The following is a 13,762-nucleotide window of genomic DNA, read 5'->3' on the forward strand; positions in this document are numbered from 1 at the left end:
GAGATGGCTTTACGCCTTTTCAAACCCGACTTGTGGCTTGTCCTTGACATTGATGGGCAGAGCATCATCTTGGGCTTGAGGAGTAACTAGCACAGCATGATCTGGTCTGTGGACTTGGACTTAACAGAAGGGCCGGGTGACCATGAAACATTGTGTCAGTTGGTCAAAGGCCCAAGTATGTTGAAACATTCCTGGGCCAGTTCTCTTAAGGTACCCATTACGCTTTGTTTTTTGGAAGGTGGAAGTGAGTTGGACGGTTAGAGCTAAGCCATGCTGGGATGGAAGGGCTGGGCTGTGGGAGACGTGGGGTCAGACCTGATAGAAACAGCAGTGGTGTGAGAGGCTTGTCTTCTATCATGCAGTTCAAGCAAGTAGAACTACATTACATTTGTTTTCTTCTTTCAGATAGGACTTTGCATAGCACCACTTTACTGGCACAGGGCTGGCCTGGCCTTGCTCCCTCCAGTCTGCTCTGCTGTGGTGACACCAGCTGGCCTGCAGGGCTCCACACTTGCCGGTCCCGAGCACCTTCCTTTGTTAAGCTGGTTTAACACTCCTGAAGACACCAGAGTAGTGTTTAGCATCTAGAGGCGGGGTCTGAGACACAGGAGATTCGCCATTTGGTCAGTGGTGAGGTTCTTTTGTAGTTTGCATTTGTGGTGATGTGAGCAGCCACCCAGGCTGCCACTCATTCTCATTTCTGAACCTTTCATGCGCTGCACCACCTGGGAGGCTTAACACACACGAACTACCAAATGTCGGAGGTGTGTGCAATATGTATTAGATTTGCTCTTGAGGTTTTCTTCCTTATTTTAGATCTAGGGCAAGACAGCATGACTATTTTTAATATTTCAAAGGAGAGTGTTCGAGATAAATGCATAATAGCACCAGAAGGCAGGGTTCATAATGCAGTGCGCGCACAGGAGCCACGCTCACGATGCTGTGACCTGTGAGCCTTCTATAACTTTTATTATTCCCCCCACATTTCTGTTTTAAGGGAAGTTGGGGATAGTAAAACAAAGCAAGGGTTTATTTTCTGTTAATTCTTCTCAGTGTTTCATGGAGATTAATTGTTGATACTCAAACAGCGTATATGTCAAGAATTTAAAAGTCAGGTACACTTGTCACTAGAGCGGACTTAACTTTAGGTAGTAATATCTTGTGTGTGGGCAATAAGATAATTTTAGATTTTATTGCCAAATTTTTAGAGTTCCTAACTTCTCCTGAAAGCAACGAGAAAATAAAACAAAATTTTACTTGCCATATTCTTTTTTTTTTTTTTTTGCGGTACGCGGGCCTCTCACTGCTGCGGCCTCTCCCGTTGCGGAGCACAGGCTCCGGACGCGCAGGCTCAGCGGCCATGGCTCACGGGCCCAGCCGCTCCGCAGCATGTGGGATCCTCCCGGACCGGGGCACGAACCCGTATCCCCCGCATCGGCAGGCGGACTCCCAGGGAAGCTCTGTTTGCCATATTCTTAATTTAGCTTGTCATTAAATGTTAGCATTCTGAAAACAACAAAATGCAGCACCAGCCCAGCATAATCTTAGCACGTGGTTTTTAAGAACTAACAAGTGGCCAGTGTTTTACTATAGTGTAAATCAGAATCTGCCAGTCCTTTTGGTGTTTGAAATACTCTAATTTCTGGCTTAAAATTCTTTTTCCTCCAACATACTTTCAAAAAAAATGTTCTGTGACATAACTTTTTAAAATTAAAATGGGTGCGAATTATTTTTGCTTGGATCGTGTTCTGGGGAAGTATCCAGAGGGAACATGGGTGAGGGAGGAGAACTGGCGTGGGAGTCAAGGCACTTTGCTTGGAGTCTCCTGTGGACTTGCCGTGGATGTCTTTGTAGATGGAGGCGTGTTCCAGTCAGGAAGCAGTGCCCCCGCCATGCTGTCTTTAAAGGCATTAGTGCTTTGTTTTCCATGGCCTCATCTTCCTCGAGATCAAAAGCATGACTTCTCATAGGTGAAACAGAGCCACTTTCGGCTCTTGAGTTACAGTCCCAAACGACGACACTGTGTTTTGTTCACTTAAAGACGTTTTTTAAAAAATTGAGGATCTGCTGTGTGCACAGCACTGACTTAGGTATACTGTATGTTGTAAATGGTTATCACACAGTTTTAAAGTGAATTAGAAGGAGGAAATCACCATCAACAACTGTCTGCTGCTGGACGTGGGAGGATCCAGCTTCCCACTGTTCAGCAGCAAAGTCTAGGTTTTACACACACCACCTGTGCAGGTAAAACGGAGCATTTTCTTTTCCTTTACTGTTAATGTTAACTTTAATGTTAATGTGCAGGTAAAACGGAGCATTTTCTTTTCTTTTACTGTTAATGGATGGTAGAAAATCATCACTTATTTTCTGCACACATTTAAATTTGTACACTTTGATACATTTTGACATGTTTACACCCATGAAATCATAAAACTCATGATAATCCTTCTCTCCCCACTTTCCCCAGTCAACCTCTGATCTGCTTTCTGTCCCTATAGACTAGTGTATATTTTCCAGAGTTTTATAGAAATGGAATAATACAATGCATACTCTTTTTATCTTTTCACTCCACATGATTATTCCTACATTCATCCGTGTTGTGTGTATCAACAGCTCGTTCTTTTTTATTGCTGGGTAGTATTCCGTGGCATGGATATGCCGCTGTTTGTTTATTCATTCACTCTGTCAGTGGATGCTTGGGTGGTTCTATAAATAAGCTAAGAACATTCCTTATGTCAGTGATAATTTAAACTTAGCTTTCCCCCAGTCTTTCCCTTTCTGCAAAGTGAGTTTAATAAGATTAATTTTTCTCTTCCTCTTTTTGCATTAGGCAAATTAAAAGGAAGAGGAACAGACTTTCTGGGTGGACCAGAATTTCTCTTGGGTAATACAGTCAGATACCAGATTTGTAGCTTTTTTGAATATCTGTTTTTAAAAGCAGGCAACATTTTTCAAGAATATAGAAGCAGCCCTGGAAAAAGTTTCTAAATGATTGCAATTACTTGGATGTGTCCTGTGCCAGCAAAGCTGCAAGCTTCCTGGCAACCTTGGAAACCACCCTGGAGGGATCCTGACCCAAAAGGAGGCAAAAGAGGGTCATAAAACTTAAGAATGCATGAATTTGTTGTTGCTGCTCTAAGTCTGAAAGTGTTCGACGTAAGCGCTTGTGTCCCCGGACCCCATGTTAGTTATTGAAGTACAGCGATGGAATGGCTTAAAATTTCTTGTCATTTATAACCCTGTACCTAGTGATTCACAGTAAAGGGGCCATCCCTGTCTGCCCTGCACCTCTTCGCCCTCCCTGAGCCCCCGGGGCCGTCCCGTCTACAATTGTCTTGTGCTTTTCCCCTACTCTTCTTACTGCCTGTGGGCTGGCCAGACGATGGCCTGCAGGACCGGACGGTGGAGGAGAGGCCTGTCTGGAGACATGAGCTGCTTAGCTGCCTTCCTCATCAGGTTCCTAATTTGGCTTCTGTCTTCCTTTTTCCAGTGGTGACCAGATTCAGAGCTTCCTACAAGTCAGGCTTACCCCAGTGTGCCCAGAGTATTTCTTTCGGTGTGGGTGTGAACTTTATTCTTGTTCATCTGGGAGTCTAAAGAGACATACTTAGGATTGTTTTTTAAAGAAGAATTTTCTAGACTCTTACTGAACAGTGCGGCAGGGTCACCGATCGGAAATATAATTCTGCTGGCCTAGCAGCAGACCGTCAGTCAGTTGACCCAGTAAACAAGCCTCAGGACTGGCCATCAAGGGTCGTGCCCTTCCCTGTCAGAGGGAAGCTTGGCAATCCCCTTTAGTCTCTGTCATTGCAAATCTGATGATAGGCTTATGGGCAGAACCTACTTCCTAACGCCCCCAAGGTCTTAAGGATGCTTTGATTCTGTGTCCCTTGTCTCTGGACTCTGTAGAGATAAGGGTTTCCTGTTTTGAGTGACAAGTGATTTTACTGGTAGAATGGCAGTTCCCTCAGTTTTTAGCTTTTATTTGGGGCGGGGAGTTGTTAATTTCTGGGAAATGGTACAGTTTGTTCACCATGGAGGCAAGTTACTGTGAAGGTAGACAGGTGGTTAGGAGGGCTGTTTCAGATCTCTGGTGTCAGTACGGCACCCACGGACAAGAGGCGGTGGCAGAGGCAGAGAAGAGGAGCTGGGCTCTGAGCTGTTGGGCCGTGGAGTGGATGTGTCCTGAGTGAAGAGAGTCTAGAATGACTCTCTGATTTCGGACTTCAGGTAGAGATGGTGGTGATATGCGTCAAAGTAGGAATTAGGAGAGCAGGTTTGAGTAGAATGTCTAGCCCAGTCACTGTTGTGCTGGGTTGACTGATCTCAGGAATGCCATGGGCTTGACTGATGTCTGATCTGAAGGGTGAACGTGGACCTGGTGCCGGGGAGGGAGGTTAGTGTGGGAACGCAGGTCTGACAGTCTCCTGGGCCTGCCAGGTAAGACCATGGGCGTGGATGGGCGCTCCCCGGGGAGGGCACTGGAGCAAGAAGGTGAGAGAGCTCATGCGGGAGGGCAGGGACCCACAGTGGGGACACCAGGAAGGAGAATTGCCGCTGCGGCTGAGGGAGCGTCTCAGGCAGGGTGGAGACAGTGCTGCAGAGGGGTCTCAGGCGCGAGAGGAGCTCAGACTCGGTGGCAGTTAAGAGACATAGGTGGCCTGGTAGGGCTTCCAGTTTCCATGGCTTGGCGGGGGAAAGGCCCCACGACAGAGGATAAGAGCATCTTGTCCTCAGAGCTCAGAAGAGAGCTGACAGGCATTCTCTGGGAAAGGGGAGTAGGCAATTTTAAAGGTGATTTGGCCGGAGCACCTAGTCTACGGCGGGTCTGAGTTTCCCTTTTTTAGGGATTGCTAAGTTCTGTTGTGGAGTCAGACCTTTTGGGGCATGGCTTTAGGATTTAGCACAATGATGGTAGTGTTTAAAAAGTTACTGGAAATTAAGAGAGAAGCTTCTGAATTTATATTTACCAATGCAAGGCTTTGAACCTCTGAAGAAGTGCAGGCTTATGGGTGAAGGCTCTGCCTGCACGGTGTTCTTGAAAGGCCTCTCCCCCCATGAGTTGTACCTGTGACGCCGCAGCCCTGAACACAGTGTGTGCGGAGTGGTCTTGTTGGCCTGCTGTGGGAAGTGAGCGTTTAAATGAGCAATGGGGGTGGAGGAGCTCCAGGGGAGAGAGGAGAGCTCTGGCAGAGCATCGGGCCGTCTCCTGGGGTGGTGCTGAGGGGCACCTTGCTGATTCTGGTTAAAAAAAAGAACCCTGTGAACCCTCAGTGATTTGTGTACTTTTAATTTATTCCTATTCGGGTATTTGTTTCTTTAGGCCTGTCAACTACTTGGTCACAGAATTCCAGATCCCAGCACAGGAGAAGTTCATGCTCCAGACATGAAGATCGAAAGCCTTCGGAGGTATTTCTTGAATGCTGGCGTGACTGTGCATGTCGTATGTGTGTGCGTGAGTACATATGGATGACACACACACACCTGGTTGGTTGATATTGGTGTCAGTCTGTGCATTCTTGGGCAAGTTACTTAACCTCTCTGTGCCTCAGTTTCCAAATCTGTAAGATGGGGATAATACAGGTGTTCACCTCGTAGGATTTTTGTGAGAATTAAGTGGGTTAATATGTAGAAGGTAAATCCTGCTCAGTGAATGTTAGCTATTATTATTATTAATTCTTTTAATTTTTTTTTTTTTTTCCTTCTCTGTTTCACCTTTGCTGGCTCCCAACAACTTTTCCTATGGCCTGGAGATCAGCATGTTCAGCTGCTGCCGGTCACTGCCAGCCTCAAGTTAGTTTTAGTCATGAATTTGTGGTTTGTTTGGCAAAACCCAATGTAATTCTGGGATTCTGTTTAGGGGATTATGCTTAAGGCTTTCTCCCCTTCTTTTGAAATTTGTTTCTCACCTTACATTTCCCTGCTCCCTCACATTTTGTTATTATCTACCTATCTGTCATCTATCTATCCAAAATTGTTTTTGGGTGAGTTTCTTTGTGGCTTTTGTTGGTTAGGGACCCCTCCCACTCCTGAGATCTGTGTTCTCTGAAATCCTTGGACTGGGCTCTGAGGATCTAAGTGATTGAAGAAAAGGCATTTTAGTTGGTCACAGTGTTTAGGTGAGCAGGTTATGGGGAAGAGAGTTTTCGGTCCAGCCCCTTGGTTTTGCACTGCCTCTTAGTGGGATGACTTCAAAGACAGCCTCCTCCTGTAGCGACTGAGCAGAGGCCGCCATCCATGAGGAACTTCTTCGACGGTAGCAGGGAAGCCGGGGGCGCTGTGTTGAGGAGCGTAGGATTAGTTAGCTGTGGAATAACTTCCTCCACGAGGGAGTAGCGTATAATATACTTTAGAATTGTGCAAAACCGTCCCAGGGGACACTTAAACATTAGATCAGATGCTCATGAGAAGGTGGCCGTTTTATCACCTTGATTTATTCCAGGCCTTTGTCCTTTTGAATCTGCAGCACTACCTTCCTTTCCTCTGGTATCGGGAGTGACTCTGCTGCTCTTTTTTCTCTCTTTAATTCCCTCCACAACCCCCTCAACACCCTTCTGATGTCCACACCGCACTCCTGTTATTTCAGGGCAGGAGTACAGGGTGCTCCAACAGGGAGCTGATACCTGTGTGAGAGCACCGGTGCCCCGGGTGCAGCTAGAAACCCCTCCCAGAGTCGGCACTGGCAAGTGTGGATGGCGCCAGTCTTGTCCCTGACCTGTGTTTTGTTCCAGGGTTGTTGTTTTTTTTTTTTTTGAATGGAGTGCTTAGGTGGAGCCCTGCTGGGGACTCAGGAGCTCACGTCCATGTGAGGGCATCTGTCTCAGTCCTTGACCATCCTCGTCCAAGTCTCTGAGCGCAGGAACGTTGGGCTGCCTTTTCTCATCTTGTTGCTTCAGTCTGATTTTCCTCCTTGGGCAAAATCCCTTACTTGTGACTTACCAGACTTAGCTGGAACGTGTTTTTAACTGATGTGCTTCCTGAAGGTGTAGATCTGTGACTTTGTTTGAAAGGACTTTTTGGGGGTCTGCAGGGCACGGCTGACAAAGTTAATGCTCCCCGGGGCGCGGGCGGGCATCTGCCGCAGGGCTCGGTGCTGCAGGGGGGCCTGATCTTGTGCTTTTGTGGGGGGGTGCACATCCAGGTTCTTGCTTGTTACTGGGACTTGAGAGATGAGGAGTGGCAAACTGGGGGCAAGTCGGGCCCCAGACGGCCGGCTGGAGACGTGGCCCTCTTCCTCAGACACTGCCTCAGACTTCGTTACGGTGACGTTCATTTAAGTGATCACCAGCCCGAAAAGCCACCGGGAAAAACAAATACGGACCCATTAGCAGGCGTATAGTGTGAACTGCGCTTAGCAGCCCAAGAAAGGACTCCCTGTCCCAAGAAGAGAGAGTTCAGCATTGTGACTTGTGTAAACAGGGAGTGTAGCTTACAGACGCAGGCACGCTTGGTGCCAAATACAGCTTTGGGCCGGCGCTAATGCCAGGGTCAGAGCTTCCTCGTGCGGCCCTGGGACAGGAGTGGGCTGGGCTCCGGCCGCCTCCCGCCCTGCCAGGAGGAGCGGGCACGCGGGGGCCACCTTGGTGCTGTTCCCCTCCTGGGCCCAGATGAGGCCGGAGGGGCCCTCTTGGCCGAGGGGTGCTTTTGAGTCTTGTGCGTCTGTTTGTGGCAGGGTGAAGAGAGGGTGGTAGCTTGCTTGCTTTCTTCTTTCTTCCTCTCTTGTCTCCTCCCCTCCCTCCCTCCTCTCCTTTCCCCACAAATGCTGCTTTCCTAGTAGAAGTTATGCCCGGTGAAGGTGTGCAAACACATTCTTTACCAGCCCATTTTCTACCTTGCCTCCATTGGTGTGTCGTTGCTTCTCTCCCAGATGTTTCCATCCTGTACTCTGCCCGGCTCTAGCCAACCAGGACCCGCCCTCCCCGGGCACCTTGCTGTTAAGCCCGGGTGCCTGGGCAGGCGGGAGGTGGGGAGAGGCAGTCTGAGTAGAGAAGAGGGGTCCCTGGTGGCTCTGGGCTTTGGCTTGGAGTTGTTACATGGTTAGTGGAGTTTTATTTCTTAAACATTTACGAGAAAGTCACCCTTGAGTGAAATATCTCCCTCCGGGGATTTTTTAGGCGCGTGTTTTCAGCAGCCTGCTTGGTGAATTGGGAGTTCTTAGAAGTTCTTCCGGGGACGGCAGCGAGGTTCCTGTGTTGCAGTAGCTGGTGCGGACGTCGCCATCTCTCGGAGCTGGCGAGGGAGGGAGGGCAGCGTGAGCTGCTGCCACCTCCAACCCTGAGCGAGGCCCAGGGCGTGGCAGGCCGAGGGGTTTCCTGTAATAGGTCAGACTGGTTCTCTGTCGAAACAGTGACCTTGTTACGTGGCAGCTCCATGGTTACCCTGCAGCTGCCAGTGCTCTGAGTAAGAATGCAAATATCCAATGTCAGTGACCCTTTCTTTCCCTTTGCAGGTGTTTAGGACAGACCTGATCACTGCCATGAAGTTGCATGACTCCTACCAGCTGAACCCGGATGAGTACTATGTGCTGGCAGATCCCTGGAGACAGGAGTGGGAGAAAGGGGTCCAGGTGCCGGTGAGCCCTGGGACCATCCCTCAGCCCGTGGCCAGGTAGACGTGCCCCAGGGGAGGGGTGCCGCCTCTCCCCTGACAGTTGCCTTTCTGCCCTGACAGCCGGGTGCCTGAGAGGAGCAGTGGTGTTTGGGTCAGCAGTGAGGCTTCTGGGGAAAGAGAAATGCAGTAGAAACACACCTCAGGTCCGAAGGTAGTGCTTTTAAGGGCCATGGGCCTCCGAACTTAACATTGCAGCCAATTGGGAAGGTGCCTCTCTCTTAGAGAGGAAGGTAAATTCCAAGGCTCCCTGGGAAGTGGCTGGCTGGGGGAGAGGGACATTTGGATGTTTGCACAGCTGCTTCCCCTCTCCCTCTGGAGGGCCGCTGTGCTGGAGAGAGGTGCCTGTCATTGGTTGGGTCCTGCCGTGGTCCCTCCACCTCTGGGGGAGGACGGGTGTGAGCAGTCCTGCCAGGTTCGGGTCCCGTGGGCGGGGAGCTTAGAGGAGGAGTGTGTTGATGAGCACTCCTTGGATGGGCTTTCTTTGGATTTACTTCTAACCACTCTTCTCCTTAGGGGTCTTGAGGGTCAGCTCTTTGCTGACCGGCTTCAGTGTGAAGCTGGGCCGGTTTTCTTGTTTCCTCTCCGGCCGGCTCCACTGGCCTTGAGGCTCCTCGTGGGGCGAGGGAGCTGAGTGCCCTCTGTGCTCAGCTGGCAGCCGGCTTTGCCGCCGCTGCGTGGTCAGTCACCTGCCTGCTTTGCGAAATGACCTCTCTCACCGTTGCCAAGTGTGAACTGAACTTACCCCTTGGCCCTCACCCACGTCCTGTCCCTCAGGCACCGGCGGTGGTCAAGTCTGGTTATTGTATCTGGGATCTCTGTGACAAATGTCCCCATAAAGATGCAGGCTGAAATGACCGCTCTGATGCCTCCACAGGTCAGACTGCAGCCTGTGGAGTGGACGGAGTGTTTCACTGGGCTCTGTAGGAGAAACACGGTCTGGTTGCCTCAGGGTTGCCTCTGGGGCACAGCACCGACTAGCTGTGCAGCACTGACGATCCCAATCCAGGGGTTAAGAGCCCAGCACAAGACGAGTAAACGCTAACACAGCTCATGGAAGTGTCAGCTAAAACCCTGCCCTTAGCTGAGTGAGACGAATAACTCCTTAACCGTGCCTGTCTCCGTGTCCTGTAGGTAAAGCCACCCTGGTAATCATAGGGTGATGGAAACACCTCGACGGCCTCTTTGGACAGCTGGGTGTTAACGCGAGCTGCCGGCACGCTGAGACGTGCAGGTGGAGGGCCGGCGGCTGTGTGGTGCTCCCCAGGCGCCTCACTCCCCGTCGGCAGTGGTTTGCCCTCTTCCTGCACTTTCTTTTGCGGGGGCCGGCACTTCTCCAGGCGTTCCCGGGGCGAGGGTGCAAGTGCAGGAGCGGAGGGGACTTGCGCTCCTCCCTGGGTCCCCAGCTGTGCCGGGAGCATCCCGCCCGTGGCTGGGACTCTGGTTCTCAGACTGCTTAGCGATGGACAAGGTCTGAGTTCTAGAACCAGAGGTGACGGGTTTCTCCCCTTGGCTTCCCGGCCTTCTGCTGTGTGTGCCCTGCCATGCGGCTGCTCTGGCCGCCTCCGTGTCCCCGAGAACCCAGGGCTTGGTGGCCTCCAGCAGGGGCGGGCAGGCCTGGTTAGTGGAAAGTGATGTAATCTTTAACCCTTGACACTGCTGTCACAGCTGGTGGCTGGGCACGGCAGCGTCCTGGGAGGCCACGTGGGAGAGGCTGATTTTGAAGACTTCTGCAGCGTTTTCACTTGCACCTCTTTCTATTTTAGGGGTTTTAACGACTCCTGCTTTGTTTTGTCAGCAGTGGCGTTAGGGTTTTAACTCTCTGAACCCGGCAGTGACCTAAGGTTTGGGGGTTGGAGGTGGAAGCTCGCTTGGGGGCCTCCTGGCAGACTTCCTTTCTTGTGGCAGGAAGGGTGACCTGGCTGCCTCGTTTTCTTGTTAACCAGGGTCGTGTCTGAAGAGAAGTCCCTCATGTTCATCAGGCCCAAGAAATACATCGTCTCGTCGGGCTCCGAGCCTCCAGAGCTGGGCTACGTTGACATCCGGACGCTGGCCGACAGCGTGTGTCGTTACGATCTCAACGACATGGACGCTGCGTGGCTGGAACTGACCAACGAGGAGTTCAAGGAGATGGGTGAGAGGCGGGGGCTCTGCTGCTTGGCCGCGGACGGTGAGCGGCGAGTGCATGAGGCCTGCGGTTCAGGGGCGAGGCTCCTCACCACTGGCGACACCAGCTCCATCTCGGCCTCAGTCTGGTCTCGGGATCACGGGCTTTTTGTTGGAGATGCGCGGGTCCTGCTGCGGCAGGTGTGCTGAGAGGGACTCAGTCTGTGTGCATCTCGTGGACAGAGAGGTGGGATCGAGGAGGGGTGTCTTCCATGGGCAGGAAAGCGGGGGCTCCCAGTTCCTGCCCTGCACCCCGCAACCCTGCCGGTTACCTCAAGAGGGCTGAGGCCCAGAGAAATGCAGCGCTTCCCCGAGATCGCACAAGGGTCTGGTCCACAATTTCTTGCTCCGGTGTTCTGTTTCTTCCCCCTCCGGCGGTGCTATTCGGATGCCGCCTTCTTCAGCCGTGGCCTGCAGTTTCTCACAGGAGACGCCACTCCAGCCAAAGCTCACCATTTTCCAAACACGTCCCTCGTGTTCTCACCTCAGCGATCCCCCTTAGGTCCTTTTCCAAACCTGAGTGCTTTCTCCTCTCACCTGTCGATCTGTCCTGGCTTTCCTTTGGTGAAGCCCTACCTTAGCTGGGTGCCCTGCCCATTGTGATCTTTTCTACAAGTCAACCATTCTTGTGTATGTACGGCTCAGAGGACCTCGTCTGCTTGCATCTCCTTGTGTCACGACCAGGATGACACTTGGATCTCGGCTCACACACCACTTCTGATTGCTAAGGGTTGCCTGAAGTGTGGTGATGGCAAGTCAGGGAGACCGCGTCTGGGCTTCCTGTGAGAGACGTGAGGATTAATTAGCGTTGTGCTGTGTGTAGGTCAAGGTCGGGAAGTGGTGGCACAGGCTGTTTGTTTGCAGTCTAGCACATGGTAAATATCTACGGAGTGTGTCATGGCGGATTTCAAAGGCCTGAAGGGCTAAGACTTTGTTTCCTGTGGAAGCCTGAGCCTAGCACAGGGCCTGGCATGTGACAGATGCTGCCATGCATGCTGCTCCCCAGCCTTTGAATGGGAATGATGGTGTGGACTGAGCTGGGAAAGCTGTTACTCCGATATTTTGATAAAAGTAGATTTCCTTCCTTTTGGTCCTTGGTTTTAGGTATTAGTGGCCAGGATGTTAGCAGGCTAGGAGGTGGGAGTCTGTTCAGAAGTTTTCAGTGCTCTCTTGGAACTGAATACTATGTTTTAGCTTCATAGACTATAAAATTCTACTTTGTAAAGACAACTGTAACACACTGGACTGACTGGGTGTCCTGTGTTAAGGCAGAGGGACAGACGGCCAGGGGCCGGGGGCTTCGGTGGATGGTCTAGGTGGTGAGTGCTGGGCTGACTCATCAGACTGCAAGGCGGTGCTGAATACTTGGGCAGGATAAGCGATGCAGTTGTACAACATGTATTGAACGCATGCGTAAAGACGTTTGTCTTAGCTTTTATTGGTCTTTTTAATGGTAAAAATTAATTACAGGGCATAGGGCTGTATTTTCAAAGCCAGTGGTGTTTTCGGAACTGGTAGGAGGAATTGAGATGAAACCTCCTGGCTGCGCAGAAACGACCTCGTCATGAAATAAGGTTTGAGATGATAGGTGGCTTTTTTGATTGTGTGTTTAGGGCTTATCACAGTGTCAGCGCTAACGTGTGCTTCAAGTTTTCAAAAACTTGGAAGTGTTAATTAAATTTATGATAATGCATATAAGTTGTGGGCCCTAATGACACTTCTGTTGTTTCTTGCCAGTTACATGTGTTTGAATATTTTTTACACGCTGTTTTTTCTTTCCTGCATGAGTATTTTCATTGTAGGAAGTTTGGGATACGTCCGCAGATGGAAGAAAATAAAAGTCTCATCCCCACCACTAGCCGTAACCACACCATGATAACCGCCTGAAGTTTGTTTTTGGCCATTCTTGCATAGGAATGCATTTTCTTTGATTCACCAGGAGCTGTCTGTCTCCTTTGCTTGAGACGTCCCTTGTGTTTCAGTCTTTCATGTGTCTGACTAACTATGCATCTCAGCTTAGTAAATTCAGAGGGTGAGGAGGGATAAACCAGGTAAAAAACATTTGAGCGTTCACAGTGAAATCTGTTCTCAGGACACCATTTTAAGTAGCAAGAATGGAATGTGTTTTTGGAAAAAAATGCCCAAACCATAATAGGTGGTCATGGTTTTGAAGCCACTTACATGCTAGTTGGTATATATAATATTGTAATGAAACGACAGTCTAACAATATATGCATTTAATAGCCTGGAACCATTTGGGGAATGATCTTTTTACAACAAGCACTCCATCTTCAGTGCCTGACCGTAAAGAACAAACTGTTGGGTGCAAGTCTCTTTCTGCCTTTGAATTTCAAGACCCTTCCTTGGAAGGGTCTGAGGGACATCCAATAGAAAATATTTGGGGGGCACTCAGGATAGATTTGTTGATAATATTATTTATTCATTGTGCATTTTTATTAGTATAAATAGTATTATATTTATTAAAATGGTTTTGTGGCATTTTCCCTCCAGGAATGCCTGAGTTAGATGAATACACCATGGAAAGGGTCCTGGAGGAATTTGAACAGCGATGCTACGATAATATGAATCATGCTATAGAGACTGAAGAAGGCCTGGGGATTGAATACGACGAAGACGTTGTCTGTGACGTCTGCCAGTCGCCCGACGGTGAGGACGGCAATGAGATGGTGTTCTGTGACAAGTGCAACATCTGTGTGCACCAGGTATGTGGGCAGCGGGGCCCGGAAGGAGGCCGCCTGGAGTGGTTCCTCCAGACAGGGTCCATGAGTTAAAGACGTGGGCCCATCTTTTTTGTTGCTGACGGGTGCTTAGTGTTTGAAGTATTTCTTGTTACTTTTACAACCAGGAGAGTAGGACCCTCTGTGGACCTCATTCTTTCTTCGCATAGTGTCTTTATTCCCACCCACAGAAGTCAGGTTTACTGGGACTGTGTGAGCCCCTCTGCCCTGCTCCAGCACCTGGCCTTATA

At 50.1% G+C, this 13,762-nt stretch overlaps 1 protein-coding gene across 1 annotated transcript in view; it reads left to right on the forward strand.

Annotated features, from left to right (window-relative positions):
• The window catches only part of JADE1 (jade family PHD finger 1), a 57,004-nt gene that overhangs the window by 22,569 nt on the left and 20,673 nt on the right, over positions 1 to 13,762 (forward strand). Inside the window, 4 exon segments of the mRNA XM_029234626.1 lie at positions 5,324 to 5,409; positions 8,450 to 8,607; positions 10,554 to 10,741; positions 13,285 to 13,496. Of these exon segments, the coding sequence (XP_029090459.1) occupies positions 5,324 to 5,409; positions 8,450 to 8,607; positions 10,554 to 10,741; positions 13,285 to 13,496 (644 nt within the window).

Source organism: Monodon monoceros, unplaced genomic scaffold, assembly GCF_005190385.1.
Source record: "Monodon monoceros isolate NGI ecotype Baffin Bay Population unplaced genomic scaffold, NGI_Narwhal_1 Super_Scaffold_20, whole genome shotgun sequence".
NCBI classification, from domain to species: domain Eukaryota; kingdom Metazoa; phylum Chordata; class Mammalia; order Artiodactyla; family Monodontidae; genus Monodon; species Monodon monoceros.